This window comes from Marmota marmota, unplaced genomic scaffold (assembly GCF_001458135.2).
Source record: "Marmota marmota marmota unplaced genomic scaffold, marMar, whole genome shotgun sequence".
Classification (NCBI taxonomy): domain Eukaryota; kingdom Metazoa; phylum Chordata; class Mammalia; order Rodentia; family Sciuridae; genus Marmota; species Marmota marmota.
Genome location: NW_026000249.1, coordinates 383,620 through 401,677, shown reverse-complemented (window position 1 = coordinate 401,677; position 18,058 = coordinate 383,620). Strand labels below are relative to the sequence as shown.

The 18,058-nt window shown below is 38.6% G+C and overlaps 1 protein-coding gene across 1 annotated transcript in view; it reads right to left on the bottom strand.

Moving 5' to 3' along the window:
- Positions 1-18,058, bottom strand: part of LOC107144122 (protein WWC3-like) — a 117,809-nt gene that overhangs the window by 37,138 nt on the left and 62,613 nt on the right. The window contains exons 6-8 of the mRNA XM_015487957.1: positions 9,188-9,317; positions 6,340-6,489; positions 3,627-3,700 (exon numbers count right to left, since the gene is read on the bottom strand). Of these exons, the coding sequence (XP_015343443.1) occupies positions 3,627-3,700; positions 6,340-6,489; positions 9,188-9,317 (354 nt within the window). The remainder of the gene's footprint in view (positions 1-3,626; positions 3,701-6,339; positions 6,490-9,187; positions 9,318-18,058) is intronic.

The following is an 18,058-nucleotide window of genomic DNA, read 5'->3' as shown; positions in this document are numbered from 1 at the left end:
AAAAAAAAAAAAAATATATATATATATATATATATATATATCAGAAAGTCTTCAGGTTTCTTTATCTTGACCCAAATGGGAAAGATAGACTGCAGTGGCAAAGATACTTTTCTTCATTCCTCAAAGCTGTACCTCATTCCCCCAAACCCAGATACAAAGTTACTTGCAAAATAAAAGTAAAATCCAAGTGATGGATCAAATTGAACTGGAATCATAATACCACTGATTCCTGACAACCACGTACAGCAGAACTGATCCTGGCAACAAAAATTAATACACAGAGAAACTGGTTGGACCAAATATTGTTCCTATCTGAACTTAGTGTTTCTATGGAAACAGCTAGAGTTTGTGCACAGTTCTAGAACAAGTACTCTTAATTTAAAAATAAGAAGTCATCTGTGTCATCAGGACTGCTTCAAGAAGACATATTCTTCCAACTTCACTTTTAAAAACTCTAAAAATTTTCAACCAGTAATGTGAAAATATTCCTAGCATAATATCTGACTTGAGTATCCAAAGAGATGTTCCTGAAGAGATGGAAGAAACAGTTCTTTTGGTACATTTTACATGATCCAGAGTTGAAAACACAAAATTGGTCACCATGACAGTAGTAGTTTAGTTAAGGAATTCTCTAGAAATCATACTAAAACTTAGAATTATAAATTCCACTTCCACAAACTTCCTTTAAATCCGAATACATTGTTCAGTACTCTGCATTTTGACGATTTTGTACTTCGTAAAAACAATCTCAAATCTACATATCCAAGGAAAGACTTCTCCAGAATGCATAAAGGCATAAACATCTCCACTTTTTAGAACTGGCAAAGCACAGGTGGTTCTGCAGAGGAAGGTGTAATGATTAATTGTATGTGTCAGCTTGACTGGGCTAGAAGATGCCCAGATATCTGGCAACTAGAAAGGGAAGCAGAACCTGGAGGGGCTGGAAACAATGAATTGTAATCAACTGGCTAAGGTAAATTCTACTGACAAGAACACTTTGAGTTTAGTTCTAAGCTGCTTGAAGCCCACTGAAGCTATCAACTCATTGTCAACCATCAAAATCTCCCATCTAAATGATCTTCATCCATAATGCTGGCCCCTGGAAACTCTTCAGAAGTTTCTATCTTTCTCCTCCTTTAAATCCAGCAGAGAGCACCATCTCTGTGACATCTCCTACAGGCTGGGAAATTTTAAGAAAGGAGGTGGGAGGGGCTAACTTAGGACTGCCAATATTTTTTTTTTATGAAAATCTGCCATTGCTCTCCTTCTCCCCTAGACTCTGTAGATCAGGATGCCTTGGGATGGCAGAGGTCTGTTGGCCAACTGATTTGACTTCTCCACTGCTCTCTTCCTGTAATCCTTTGCTAGGTGCTCCTCCTTTGCTCTTGGACCCTTGGAGGTAAGTGTTTTCCAAGGTTTACTTCCTACACATTTTCCCCTCTTGCCTCCAGCCATCCTCTCTTGGATTCTTTATTTTACCCCTCTAGCCAATGTCATCCTCATCAGGTCTTTTATTGAACTTTCTCACTTTCTGACACGATGAGCCAGATAAGTCCTTGCTGTTGTACCTAGTCTGTGCACTGAGGGATGTTGAGCAGCATCTCTGGGCTCTGAAGACCTGAGGCCAGTAGTATCTGCCCTAGAGTTGTGACAACTAAACATGGCTCCAGATATTGCCAGAAATCTCCTGAGAGCTAAAGAGTCTACTCCTTATGATGAAGAGCAGTGTACTAGTGAGAAAAGGATAGTTAGCAACTGGGCAAGCCAACCCAGGTCAAGTTTAAACCACATCTCCAATTTTTAAATATTCTAATGTAGGCCATAAAAGGAATTTCTCAAAACCCCTACTGGATTACTAAGGTTAAAACACTGGGGCCAGGACCCTCACTTGTAACTGCAATGCACTTCCTAACAAGGTTCTAGCAATCTTTAAATAATATTTTTGTATTATTTGTATTAAAGTAATGATGAAGTGCAGTAACTTCCCAAATTCATTTTTCACCAAATGTATTGTGACATTTAAATGGTTACTTACAATATCTTGACACCAGTTCTAGAAAACAAAGAAATCACTTGCTATATTTGGTGAATGTCACAGCAACACACATAACAATTTGCTTCTAAGTGTAGCAATGATCTAGTTTCTGTATTTAATACAGCACAGCAAATTCCAGCACCCACACTTTGCAGTTCCATTTAGAAATAGGAGGAAGGAGATGAGGAACAGAAAAGACAATCACCCCTCACAAGCACCCACAAACAACAGAAAAGGAACACATGACGGATGAAGCATGTAACCGTGAAGGTAACCAATATTGGTAACTGAACTTGGTGGTACTCTAGGAGGACATTTAAAGCCCATCACAAATACTCCCTAAAAAGCCAGGAAGAATTGGGTGGAACATCTCCTAGAAAGCAGAAGGACCATGGTAGTTGCAGGCTCTGTGGCATGGAGTCAGATGGTTTACTTTTACAGATGGTTTACTATTTTTGCATTTTCTAAAAGCCAACAAAGTAGATTTACGGACTTCTATGAACTGTACAGTATACTGAGCAGGCCCAACTTTTGAGCTTCCAGAAGGACTCATTCACCCCACCTGGCATTCTGCTCCTCTCCCGACCATGATAAGATATATCATTTATGACTAAGAAATCTTTTAAAAATATATCCTTCACTGAAGCACATATTTTTAAATAATTTGGCTTTAAGACTCTTTCCAGAAGGCACAACAGAAAGTCTCTTAAAAGAGGACATAAAAGCTAAGGCAGAATCAGAACCTTGAAAATGAGGGTGCTGAACACCTGAGGAGAAACATGCCATGCTAAAAATACTGCACCAAAAATTTTGCATTGAGGTGAAGATTTTGAATTTGCCCTTGCAGATTTGCCAATGTCCTATGGTATAGACTGGGAGGGAGGGAGGTGAGAAAGAGAAACCCAATGCATAGACCTGAATGAATCTCAATTTCCAGAAGGCAGGTGAGTTACAATGCAGGTCAACATAAATGTCACTTCTCTCCAAACAAAATGAGAGCAAGTAGGCACTGCTATCATCTGCTGACCCAATGCTTACTCAAACATCTTTTAAACTTCAATATGTGGCTTTTTTCATCAGTCTATGGCATCAGAAGGCACCTGTATGAAACAGAGGATGGTTTTGCTTATGCTGGTTTGAGGAACTGATGCTGCCTGTGGGAGGGAGGGAGGGAAAGGAGTTCTTAACTACCCGGTATAGTACTTAGACCCATGCCCTCGAAAGTCATGTGTGTCCAGAGAACATTAAAACTCAATTCTCAGAAGGAGGCTACCATTTTAAGAATCCTAATCACAAAGCAATAAGCAATTCAATTGTATTCTACACTACTGAACCACCACATCTGGATGTGAAAAACAGAAAACTGGAAGATCTCTATTCTTATTGAATCACATCTTTATAACTGTTTGTAATACTGAGAATTTCACATTTTAAGTGCACTTGAAAGTTTGCCATGTGTATTAAGAAGTTATATTAACAACAAAGATTCTTTATTTTTGTGTTCCATCAGATAAAATGTGGAACTGTGTTAAGCCTTTTTCTGTGGGAAATAAGTGAACAGAAGACAGGATTGAAAAAATGTGCTTCTTACCTCTTTCGGGCTTCCTCATATTGCCAATTAAGTCTGACTCGGTCTACAAGTCTTGTTTTGTCATCAAAGACAAACTTTCCAGAACACAAGAGAAAAACAAAAACAAAAAGAGAAACACATAATAAAAACATATTTTCAAACCAGAAAATTCACTTAAAATTTCAGCAACAATGAAAATTATCTTTTTTAATTTGTCTTTCAATTCCAATTTTTCAAAGGCATAGAATGAAACACTTCAAATAATATTCTGCTGCCACCTCTGGCTGGTGAGGTTTAAGATTCAGGCTGTGGAGACTTTTGTTTTCCCAAAACTTGTATTTTGATGTTTTGTTTGTTGTTTTTTTTTTAAATGGGGTAAGTATATCCATCTATTGTATAATTCTAAAAAAGCAACAAATTGACTTTTAAAAAAATAGGAAATTATTTAGCATAAGGTGATAAAAAGGCAAAAAAAACATCCCACTTTGTGAATTACACTGTCTAGTTCCTCAATAAATGCAAAATGCATTCAGCCCTCCATATCTATGAGTTCTACATCCATAGATTCAACCGTCAAGGATCAAAAATATAGTTAGGCCCATTATGGTCACATCTATACTGAACAGGGATGGACTTTTTTCCTGTCACTGTTCCCTAAACAATAAGTATAACAATTATTTGCATAGCATTTACATTGCATTGGGTATAATACAATCACCTAGAGATCATTTGAAGTATATGAGAGGAAGTGTATAGATTATATGCTACTAGTAGGCCATTTTATACAAGGGATTTAAGCATTCTCAGATTTTGGTATCTGAGGGGGTCCTGGAACCAATCCCTGGTGGATACAGAGGGACAACTATAATGATGTTCTACTACAAAGTCCCAAGATCTGAAGATAGACTAGCTGTCTTAGGTAGGGACTAGAGAATGCCTTTCAAGGTCACAAGTTATGAAAAAGAACCAAAGGTAAAAGAAAGCAAGGTCTCAAAAAGCCAGGGATTAGGGTGTAACTTTAGAGTTACAATTTAAATACCCAGAATATGATCAGTAGTTGTGCCTTAATATTTTCATATCAATTATATTTGAAAGTAACAAAATCCTATATAAAAATATTAACAACAAAAATTAGTTAAACCAAGACAACAGCTGTGAAGCTGCCAACCCAGGGCCAGCCCCAGTAAACTGCAGGAGCTCATAAACATGACAATTTACAGCTAAAGTAGTGGAACCAGGCACCACTCCCCACCTGATCTGTTTAGAATGGCTTGATGGAATCATTAGAGAAGCTTGGACCTTAGTTGTTCCTCTCACACTAGTTTAGAGCTCTACACTCTAAATCTAACCTTATGACAAGCAGCAAGAAATCATTCCCGGCATTCAATGAGTCTTGCACTTGCTTCCTTCCTTTACTCCTAAATCTTGAGATAAAAATGCCAAACATTTTTGATTCAGACCCTTCTCTGTGTGTTACAGATGGCGAGCATGTTCTCTAAACCAAAGATGCCTGGTTCAAAATGTCCAAGTATGCCTTTGACAATAATGAGGGTAAAATTGAATATAGGACATTTCCAGAACATCCAGGAGAGAAAAAGTCCTAATGTACATTATACTCACCTTAAAAAGGCACTATTTGCCAAATTTTCAAAATATTAGCTAATTACTTAAAACCCAAAGTTTCCCCATCAATTGGTGTTCTCCTTTCTGCTTTACTTTTATTTAATTTGGAGGCACTGTATATTCTATTCTATTTTAATAAGCCCTAATAAAAATATGACCTGCTTTCCATTTGGTAATAAATCAATTTTAAACTTCACTCAATCCAATTTACAATAATGTGTTTTGGAATATTCACTCCTCAGCTTCAAATGATGATTCTCCCAACTTTGTTTTTGTGACTAACTTAATACTTCACTAATTATCAAAGGGAACTTGATGAAATTCTTCCAAGTCTCAAATAAATTTTCTTTTAATTTGATTTCCTGACATTCTTTTAGAAGAATAAGAAATGACAACAAAGTCTAACCAAAGGTGGCACAACCACAAAGCCTTTGGAAATTGCTGGTCTAAACTAAAGATCAGCAAACTTATGGCCCTTTGGCCAAATCCAGCAGACTGCCTCCTTTTGTAAATAAAACTTTACTGACTCACAGTGAAGCTCATTACCTCACATATCATCTAGGGATGCTTTTTCACTAATGACAGAGCTGAGTGATCATGTCAGAGACTGCTGGACCTGCAAAGCCTAAAATATTTACTATCTGGTCCTTTATCTGGTCACATATCAAGATAACATTTAAACTCAATTCTCACAAGGAGTCTGACATTTGTATTTTTGTTTTCTTTTGTTTTTGTGATACTGGTGATTGAATCCAGGAGTACTCTACCACTGAGATATATCACCAGCTTTTTATTTAAAAAATTTATTCTCAGACATGATCTCAATAAATAGCTGAGACTGGTCTCTAACTTGAGATTCTCCTGCCTCTGCCTCCCAAATTGCTGGGATTACAGACATGTGCCACTGCACCCATCTGGAGTCTACTACTTTAAGAATCTTAATCATAAGGCAACAAGCAATTCAATTGCTTCCTACATCACTAGACAATTGCAGCTGGATGTGAGAAGCACTATTTTTTTCTTCAAACCTAATGGCACAAAATCTAAAATATTTCTGAAATAAAAATGGAAAATTAAGCCAAATGACTGAGGACAACACAAGCAAGCATACCTCTCCCATGGTATCAGTCTGAGAGCCAGCATCACAGAACTGTTGAGGGACACCAGAATCACCAAGTGCGCCTGCACTGTGAGAAAAATCTTGGATAGAGTCGGTAATAGAGCAGCTATTCTTAAAGCTATCAGTAAGTTTGGCCAGGCTCTGAAAGAGATCAAGACAAGATCTTTGAGTAGAGACAATGATGATTCCCTTTCTTGTAGGAGGAGTCCTTTCATTTTTGTTCAAGTTCTGCAGCCTTATGACTGGAGAGTCATCCCACCCTATTCTTCATTCTCATTAGAGTTAAAATAAACGTTCCTCACTGAATCCACCTTTAAAAAAATTCTAAATTATTTAAATCAGATAGTGATTGAGTCCTCCTGGAGGCACATGCATATAGAAAAAAGCTATGGTACTAGTTTTACTGTTTGTTAAGCCTGTATGTTTTCTAAAGATATTAAAAAAAAAAAAAGAAACAAGCATTCCCATCCAAAATGTTCAGGCCACCTTGAGACTTTCATAGATTAACCACAGAAGATAACAACAGCTCCCAGACAATGCTTATGTATTTTTACAACATGATTTTTCAGTCATAATTCTACATGGTCAAAAGTAATCTCATATGGATGTTAGGTTGCCAAAAATTAGAACAAGTATTTATTCTGGCACATGGAACTCCTTTGTGTGGAAGTTTAAGAGAAATCTGATGTGTTAGCATTTCTTTTAGACTTTTGGACCTATTCACCTTCAGCAACACTGCAGACCCCAGAACCAGAATGCACAAGTGCACTGAAACTCACGCAACTGGCTCAAAAGAAAAAAAAAGACAAAGGCTTTTGGGAAAGAGTCAGTCACATTGATTGAGTTCATATAAGAAAGATACAACAACCGACTTGGTTTTGATGAAAGAAGATTTTGCCCAGGCCTCTCTGGAGCTTCTCAGAGTTGGAGAGGCTATGAAGACCTCAAAGAAGAAACTAAGGCGTAAAGTTTCTTCCAGAAATTGTGTATCCTGCCTGAAGAAGGCAGCCATGGTGGGGAACCCAAGTGAACTGGGTGGCTTTTCCCAATACTGTGCACTTGTGGCTTCAAAGAGGTCAGGGTGGGTAGCCTGCTTGACCTCAAAGGGTAAATCCTCTGTGTTTCTGCCATGAAATATCACCTGGTTAACCCTTGGATGTTGGTTAGTATAATACAGTTAGTGCACATAGGGTATGCACAGAGACTTTAGTAAACTGAAGCTGTCTTCAGTGCTACCAGTATGCCAAAAAAAAAAAAAAAAATCTAACAATGAATGGACTATTTATCTATCATAGCCTGGAGAGGTCATCTGAACATATAGATTTCTGGGTCCCATTTCTAGAAATTCTGGAGGTCTGGGACAGGGCTTGGTAAACTGCATTTTAATGAACACATGGGAATTCTCCAAGAGACACTCAGGGCCTTGAAGTGACTTGTGGAACACTTAGGAAGCACTGCCAAGTAAGGAAGCTATTATGCATCTGTCTCATTTTTGTCTATAAGTCTGAACTGTGCCTTATATGCCCCTTGAGTCTTACATACTACAGAATCTAGGCAAATGCCTACCAGGCATTATGTACTCCTTTAGGTGTTGAGTGGAAAATAAAGGCTGTAACCCAAAGCATTGAATGCATTCCAGCATCAAGCAAGACAAGCATATGTCCATTTGCAAAAGCTCAACTTTTTAGAAAACTAATGGAAACTATTGGAGATCAAGGGGAAAAAAACATAAATCAAATAAAACCACAACGATACCAGTTATAGAATTCAAATTTATCCACATGGTAAAATACTATGTAAATCATATATTTAAAAAATATTTTTTAGTTGTAGACAGACACAATACCTTTATTTTACTTATTTGTTTGTTGTTGTTTTTTTAATGTCATGCTGAAGATTGAACCCAGTGCCTCACACATGCAAAGTAAATGCTCTACCAACTGAGTTATAACCCCAGCCCCTATGTAAACCATATTGAATGAAGAAGCTGGTTGGGAACAGATAAGGGAAAAGGTACAGAATGTTATCATCACATAAGGAAGCTATAGCAGAACAGTATAATAGTCCCAGCATTGTGTGAGGACCTTTGAACAAGTATTCACATATTTTTGCATCTGCATGAACACAGGAAGGTTATGGAAGAAGAGAATAAAAGTTGTTATGGGAGGTGAGAAGTTGGGGCAATAGCAAGACTTCTTATCACTGATCTTCTGAATTATTTTCAATATTAACAGCATGAATTTATCACCCATTGTTGTGGATTGAATGGTGTTTCCCCAAAAGATGTTCACCCCTGGAACTGGTGAAAGTGACCTTATTTGGAAACAGGGTCTTTAGAGATGTAATCTAGTTGAGGTCATACTGGATGGGTGGTCCCTAGCCCAATGACTAGTGTCCTGAAAGGAAGAGGAAATTTGAACACAGAGACACAGGAAGGAGGCTATATAACAATGGAAGCACAGATTGGAGTGATGTATCTACAAGCCAAGGAAGGCCAAGAACACCTGGGGCCTCAAAAGCTAAGAAGAGGCAAGGAAGGACCCCACCCAAATCTTCAGAGGGAGCACAGCCTAACTGACACCTTGATTTTGACTTCTGGCCTCCACAACTAGAAAAGCAAATTTCTACTGCTCTAAACCACAAAGTTTGTACTTTGTTACAACAGCCCCAGGAAATTAATATACTTATTTAAATTCAGTGTGTATGTGTGCCTAAAATATGTATATATAATATTATATGTGAACTATATATGCAATAAATATATAATATGTAATAAATAACATACAGGTAGGCAGGCAGGCAAGTAGGTGGGCTCTGTAGGGGGTGGCCCAGGCCTTACCTGCATCAGGTCTCGCCGTTCCTTCTCACCCGTACAAATGGCTTTCTTGATGGTGCGCAGCTCACTCATTATAGCCTGTGCCTCATCTAGTTTATAGTTGGTGTGAGCACTTGACATCTTCCGATCAATCCTGGTTAAAATAAAAATTAGAGTCATACCACATGAGATCATGACATTCCTTTTAAACAATAAAAACCCAAAAGCTTCATAGAAAGGTAGCAAATAGTTAAAAGTGATGTTCTGGCACAGAAAAGTAAATATTTCATGAAACCTTCCTTCCCATGGTAAATACAAAGACCTGAGACTTGACTGTGGATGTTTGCCTTCACTCTAGGAGCAGCCTTTCCAAGTGAGGGTGCCCATGTCCTCTACTAAGGAGCTGGCACTGAGATCACTAGCTTGAATAATATAAGAAGCTGTACACTCCCCTCTCAGGGAGGAGGATCAAGCCTTCTTTGTTTATTCTCAGCATCATCCAGGTTAGTGGTAAAAATATTTATTATAAAAACCTATGAATGAGATCTGTGTGCAGGGAGAATATATGGGCATAGCAATAAGTAGTGAGCTTTTCAATAACGGTGCCTTGTGCAAAAGTTGTAAACTTTTATGTCTCCTCTCTTTTATTTTACTCTAGTTCTCATTTATTACTCTCTTTCTCCCCCAGACACCTCAATTACTTCCTTCAATCCAAACATCCATCCACCCAAACCTCCTTTTTTTTCATTCTTCCCTTCTTCCCTCCCTCCTTTCTTCCTTCCATACTTCTAGCTAACCCCTACATATACCAGACCTTGCTCTGGGTGGTGGAAGCAGAACAAAAAAACAGAACAAGACTTGGCTCTGCCTTCAAAGAGCAGGCAGCCTCGGGAACTTGTCCTTTGTCACGTCTCCCATACCTAAGTCTTAAGCCTTAAAAGCCCTCAGGGATAAGGAACTTGGGAAACTGGCTCCAAAATGGAATGAATTCCTTCCCTGGAAAGAAACGAGGTTGCTTTTCAGGTTCTAGGCCCACCATTACACACATTCAGGTTCTAAAATTTTTCCCACATGTTATCCTGAAAATCTAGATCATTAACTGACTGCCAAAATTGCCTTGTTTTCCATTCACACAAACCTTTTCTCCCATGAGTAAGTAGAGTCCACATTATCCCAATGATAATAATAATCATGGAAGACTTTACATGCTAGGCCTCCTGCCAAGTGAGCCCTTACATTGCATTTTCTCCTTAAATCTCACATCCATCCTATGGGAGAGGTATTTTCAGTATCCCCACTTGTGATACAAGGAAACAGATTGAAAGAGGTGACTTGCCCAGGGTCCTATAGCTAGTGAGTGGCAGGGCTGGAATGCATGCCAGAGGTTTGAGTGAATGGAAGACAAAGCAAAAATTATTTATTTACACATTTTTACAAGAAGGCACATTTATTTTTAACTATGGAATTCCATGCTGAAAGTTAAAATAAGTGAGATCTAAAGCTTGGGCTGTGATCATGGATTTTCTCTTTGCTCTCTGCTCTCAATAAGTCCCTATCCCAGTTCCTTCACAATAGTTCATTCAAATTATTGAAGTGATTAGTTTTAACTTCACACCTTGAGAGTCTTCATAAGATTTAGTGATAAAATATAAAAAGTTCCCAGCATAGTATCAGCTAGCCATTTTGTGATCTCTAAAATGTGGGAGTCAGTAGCAAAAATGGCAGTAGTAGGTATATAAGCCCCTTGTACATTTTAAAAACTCTTTTGTTTGTCTCTTAAAACCAGCCCCACTTCCACCAAAATGGCTGGCTTTCTCACTCACAGCCAGTACCTTACCCAGCCCTATAAATCAAGTGTGACTTTCACTAAAGGCCCATCTTATACTTTCTTACCTGTCAAAACTTCACAACAAAAATCAATGTCATTCATTGAAATTTTGCCCAGGGTGAACTCTCTGGTTAAATGGTATGATGGAAAGAGAATGGAATAAGAAGCATGGGAACAGAGTGGGGACTCACCAGAACGAATATAGACTCCTAGGTGCCTGCTATAAATGAACATTTACAGGCAGAACTGAAAAATTGTTAATCCAATGGCCAGCTCCCAGAACCATGAGGTTGGAGGAAACTCCTCTTATAATACTTTTTATTTACTGACACACATTATATAACAGTTATCATTAAATTGAACTCTACAGTTTTCTGCACTTATAAATATTGACTTGACAGTAGAAGGAATTATATGATAGAGATCCATTTCCAACATAAAATCACTCAAAGCAACAGCAAAAAACAGAGATGAAATTATTTGGTTCCATGTCTCGTTCAGGAAATCAGGCTGGGGGGTGAGGTCCCTTGTACAAAGTCAGTTCATCTTGGGCTGGGGATATAACTCAGTGGCAGAAAGCATGTGTGAGGCCCTAGGTTCAATCCCCAGCACTTTAAAAAAGTGTCTTTTGAGAGCTATTCATCTTATAGGAATTGCAGAAACACCAAGACACATGATATAGGAAAACATAAAACTGGGGGAAAGCCCATGTGTGTTTCCATTGTAGATGTTCTAGGAAGAAATCAAGAGTCTTTAATGCAAAGCAGAAATAAAAGGCCATAGATCTTAAAGCAGTAACTCTGCCAAAGAGGTCACCAATCTGTTTTTGCAGAGAAAATCTAGGCTTATTTACATAACAATATCTTGTATTCATCTTCTAATAAAAGGTTTTCAATACATTTTTAATGTCATAAACCATAACCTCCCTATATTGATGAGGACTGCAGAAGAGTATTACCTCAATTCCAGACAAAAACCTGAAGCCAGAAAAGTCAGATTGCTCTTTAACAATTGATGACTGGAGCTTCTGTTCACTGAATGAAGAATACAGCAAGTCATCACCAGCTGACACTGACCACCAAGTAGAGAAGTGAAACTACTGCACCGAATGCAATTTTTTTCAGGTGCCTAGAAATGGATGCTTATCAAATACCATTGGCGAGGCTGCAATTTGAGAGAGACTAACCACTTCTGTTCCTGTTTTACACTTGACTGTTGTGGATGCCGTATGATTTTTAGCAGCCATAACACCTAAGTAGGGCCATCAGTAAACCCAGGAATCAAGCCAGTAGCCTCTTGAGGCATCAGGTTCTAGGATGGGGATAGCTGTCACATCAAGGAAAACAGGCCCCAATTCTACAAGAGAGAGGACTAGCAGCACCTGTAATTCAGGCCAGTGGTGGACACTGCAGAGTGCTTTAGAAAACAAAAATATGACTTAGAGGCCCAGGGGCCTAGGCTCTGTTCTTAGCTCAACCCAAGTGGCTATGAGATCTTGGAGAAGAATGAAGATTTGACCAGGGCAACTCTTCTGACCCTCTTCCCAAGGCACCCTAAAGTGGCAAGGCCCTGTAGCAAAGCAGGGAGCCCAGGCTGGGCTAGAGACCCACATCCCAGCTTCTACTGAAGCTCTATCAAAGATATTCTAGTTCCCTACAAGGTGCTGTGTGCAGGGAAGGTAAGGGAATGGTTCCATTTTTAAATGTAAAAATGAGTAGTTAACATGATCTCAAAGCTAGGAATCTCTGAAATACTATTACTTATAAATAAATATTATTATAGAAAGCATTACTAAATTAAAATATATTATTTGATAATATTATTTAAGAATAGTTCACTATATAAAACACCTGTTTGGTGGAAGGGTCTAGCTGCATGCTTTCTACTTATCACCTCATTTAGCCCCCTAACTGCCCTATGAGTTAAGCATAATCTTGGATTTTATAATGAAGAAATTGAAGATCAGAGCAATTAACTAAGGGGCCCAGATAACAAGTTAGTATCTGGCAGACTGGGGATTCAAACCTACGTGCCCTGACTCTGAAGCCCACACAGGATCACAGGGTGCAGTGATGCTGAGTGTAACATCCATCACCCCTCTCAGAGTGGCCAACTTGGGTTCAGGTGCTTCTTTATAAGAGCAAGTTATATATCACAAAACTCAAAAAGCTTCCATTTTTTCAATTTTGATAAATTATTATCCAACAAAAACATTAAAGAGCAGGAATCCTCTCTTTTCACTTCTGCAAAATTCACTTAATTCAGAGTCCCCTCTCTCTTTAAAAATTCCACATAAAATTCTGTTCAAATCTAGTTGATGTACTCAATGATTTGGTATTTTCCAAAATATCAATGTCTTCCATTTCATGAAAAAGTCATATCTGTGATTGTCAAAATAAATACTGTCTGGGGCTAGGGTTGTAGCTCAGTGGTAGAGCGCTTGCCTAGCATGTGTGAGGCACTGGGTTCGATCCTCAGCACCACATAAAAATAAATAAAGGTATTGTGTCCAACTACAACTAAAAATATAAATATAACCCTGCCTTATTCTGGTTTGTTTTTTGCAGTACTGTGGATTGAACCCAGGGCTTCACAAATGCTAAGCAAGTGCTCTATCACAGAGGTACATTCCCAGCCCTCTTTATTTTATTCTGATATAATGTCTTGCCAAGATGCACAGACTGACCTCAAATTTGTGATCCTCCTGCCTCAGCCTCCCAAGTCACTTGTATTACAGCTATGTACCACTACACCTAGTTTATTCTGTGTTTAATTTTAATTAAGAATGCAAGTCAGTATTTATACTGCACACTGCAGATAAAATTATAGAAATATTATAACTACTCAGGAAAAACAAAAGGAATCATTAACAAGAACTTAAGTTATAATGCAGTTTGAAAAAAAATTGAGTACAGACTCATAGTCTTTACTTTTCCACCCTCTACATTTTGTATGTAGCTGCAGGGAGGTTAAGTGTTAAATGACTAGCTCAAGGTCTAGAGCCAGTAAGAGATATAGCGAGGTTCTAAGTCATGGTCCCTCATGCCAGCACTCACCCTCTTCATCACTCAGACAGCAATACACTCAAAGTCAAGGCCTTCACATGTTCACTGTGTCATACATGAAGGTAACACATACAGCTAGTCAAATGTCATCCCAAAGTAAACTGGAGCTCTTTATGGTTTGCTTGTGAAAAGAAAGATGGGAGAGGAAAGGAAAAAAAGACAGATAAAGCTTCAGATGCAGAACTTGATGCAGTCAAAAATGTGTTTGAGATGTTTACAATCAACCTCAACCTTCTAATCACCCTATAGTTTCCATGTTTATTGTTCAATTGAAGATGTCAAGAGAATTGTATGAATAAAAACAAGAGCAAAACCAAACAATTTCTTAATCCCACATTTTGGAGAAAAGGCCAGGCTTCTAAAGATATTCCACATTAATACCACAGATTACAACATAAAAGAATGGAAAGTTTTGTTACAACTTTTACCTTTTACATCAGCAGCTCTGGCAAGGGCCTCAAGTGAACCTCAGAAAGCTTCCGGCAGTTTTCTATCAACAGCAGGTCCTGTGTGGAACACCGGACTGTCCCACAGCTAGGAACAATGCTCTTTTTGTTTCCATCCCCATTTCTGTATGTTTTCTTGTTATCTGAGTACTGCCAGGGTTTTCGCATGGGCTGTACCTTATGTGCTATGTGAGTGGGATATTGTTAATGTAAGCCTGTTGTAACTAAACAATCCCATTCTCTTCCGAAACTACTAAATCCCTTCAGACAGAAAAAACTAATATCTAGTAATGCCTCATTGTGGTATATAATACTCAGAAGTATGTAATTATTCTTATCCAAGGAAAAAAAATGGGTATAACTTCATTCATTCCACCCTATCAGGGACGCTCCTCAGGTAATCAGAAGGCTTGAAGCTAAGAAGCTTACCCAGTAGCTAAGAATATACCTCATGGAAATTGGTCATCAGAATACTTTGTAACACATCCCTTCTATGATTTGAATAGCAGTAATAAGTAATAGAAATTCTTAAAAACAGGGCCAAAACACAGTATAACACAAATTTTAGACAAGATGGAAATGTTGGGGGCAGTTAATAAGGTGACCAGCCAATTTATATAGATCCCTGAGATCCTCACAGTAGGCAAAACTTTTGGCTAAGGATAGATCTGCCCTTGCTCAGAAGGCTACAGCATCCAAGAATGAAGTGAACTATGTGACAGTTACCAGTGGCAAGAGCAGTGACATCAGCCCCTCTTCAGAGCACCTGGGCTACTGTCCATTTGTTCCACTGAGCCCTCCCCTGTGCCAGGAACTGTCTGTGTCCTCAGGATGGGGCAGAAAACAAGGCAAAATCCTTGTCCTCATGCAATGTCATTCTAGTCAAGGAGATAAGCATTAAAATACATAACAAAACAATAAATAAATCCAGGGTTTTAAACAAAATGCAGTCAAGTTTGGGATAGTGTGTAAAGGAGAGAATACCTTTTCAGATTGGATAGTTAAGCACAGATCTTGGCAAGATGTCACTGACTGGAAGATCACAAAAGGTAGAGATGAGTTTGGGGGAAAGAGCATTGCAGGCACATGACTACAAGTACCCATACTAAAAGCAAGATGTGCCTGGAAAATTGGACAGCAGGCAGGGTAACCAGGGTGGGTGGCATAAATGAGTGAGGATGAAACTAGCAGGAAATGACCTTGGGTCAGGAACCAACTCTTATAGGGTCTGGTGGTTTTCTAGGAGAGAGAGAAAGCCACAGGAGGGTCACAGCAGGGGAGACATGTAAAAAATTCCTGTGGTTACCACGTGAGAATGGTGAGTCATAACAGCATCTCAGCTCAAAGCAGTCACAGTGGAAGTTGTGAGAAGGATTGTGTGCCAGATATGGAAATATCACAACATGAACAACAGAGGTGGTAATAAGGTGGTCAGGGCAATATTCTGGCCGTTGCACCAGTGCTCAGGGACATTATACGTCATGGCAGAAAAAAAGCTTTGATGGCATATAAGTTTGGTAACTCAGGATGAAGCCATGTTAAATGAACTTCCCGGATCAGGACAACTCAGAATCTAACTCAAGGTGCATCCTAGATCTCCAGTAGGGAAACACAAAGAGCAATCTCCTCACACTTATTGACATGCTCAGCCTATTCTTATGGATCACCCATGTGGGAAACATTGCCTACATCTTAGTTCTGCCTCATTCCATTTGCCTCTGGACACTAGTGGTAAGTTATATTAAGGTGATTTTTCAAAAAGCTTCAGAAAATAAGGGAAACAGAGTCTAGAACATCTTTTGCTGGAAATGCTCAATATTTCTGCAAACCTTCATTATCTATTATAAATGATGCTCCTATTTTTGAAGATTTTCACAGAGTACCTCAAGAGAAATGCAAATTAACACTACACTGAGATACTTTCATCATTGAGGCTGGCAAAAATGCAGAAACTTGTTGATACATTCTATCGGCAAAGCCATGAAAAACAGGGACTTTACCCTGAAAGATACACATGTACAATATCAGGTGAAGAACTAGATAGCAATTACTATAAATGGATGCAGCAGACCAAGAAAGCTGTGATAATCTTCACAGCAGAAAAAAAGATAACCAGAGAGTATGTGCCCCCTGATGGAAGTACCACCACCTATAGAACATTGTTATGGACATTAAGAAAGAGAGAGAGATAAGAGGAAGGAAGAAAGGAAGTCAACCCTGAATCAGAAGCTGACCCTCAAATTATACCCATGAACATAAATAACAGGGAACAGAGGAATGTGTTCAACAATGCTCCAGGAATTCAAGCTGCAAAATCCAAATCAGGGAAGTTCTACAGGACAAGCAAATTACTTTCATCAACAAATAAGTTCTCAGGCAAACAAAATGGAGGAGGCAAGATGGAAAGACAATGTGTGGGCCTCAGATGAATCTGAACCCAAACAGTAGAGAAATAGGACAGTGTGGCTAGAGAAGGGATGCCTCACAAGTGGAGTATGAGTATTAGAGTTATGTTTTTAAAAGGAGTCCACAGATTTAGGAGGGGTAAATATCATCAAAATGTGATTCTGGAGTTTTCTTCAATAAGGGACCAAGAATTTAGGGGATGGGGCAGGATTACAAAATGAGCCAAGATTGGGATTAAGTTTACAGGAGGGTTTCATTATACTATTTTCTCTCTTTTGTTTATCGTTGACATTTTCCATCATTGAAATATTTTAAAAAATAAATAATACATACACACATGTATATATTCTATCATTAATCCAGAGACTATATCCATGGCCAGCTCCCTGCTACACATACTAACAACATATACAGATACTTTTTAAAATACAAAAGGTTCTTTTTTCCTCACTTGGACTCAAGCATAATGATGGATTTCCTTGCTAGCCAGGAAATTCACCAAGATAAACAAGTTAAATTTAAAATGTTATAAGCAGCCAGACTCCTGGTGAGATGCTCTGGAAAAGAATACACTGGTGATTCTGGGAAGCAAGAATAGCAGAAAGTTTTCTGGAGGAGAATCTAGGGCCACTGCCTTAAATTGATGTTGGTAATAAAATCAGAGAAGCTCTACATTTATGTACTATTTGTACTTGTATTCAGGATTTCAGAGTTGAGGTGTGGTAACCATATCTTCAATGCTTAAAAAGAGTTTTCAAAATTTCTCAATGAATAACATAAATTGAATGATTGAACCCAAACAGAAATGCCAAATCTTCAATATCAGAAAAACAATGAGACTGTTTTCATCTCAAAGCCTATGGAACTCATAGAAAGGCTACCAGATTATCTTTCACTTACAAAGAGTTTTAAGAGTGATATAAATGTCCGTGTGTTCTCTTCTTCCTGAGAGGTTGTGTCACAGAATCAAGTAAATATGCAGTGACAATGCATCTTCAAATGAGCAGAGGCAACATGCCGATTAAGCAAGGCCTTGCTCTGCAGCTCCTCTGGGGAAAGCTGCCTGGCCTATTGGCAGAACACATGGCAGGGGGTGGGCCCCTCAGGACCAAGGCCAGGTCCAGAGCCTTTACTGCCACTCCTCAGCCTC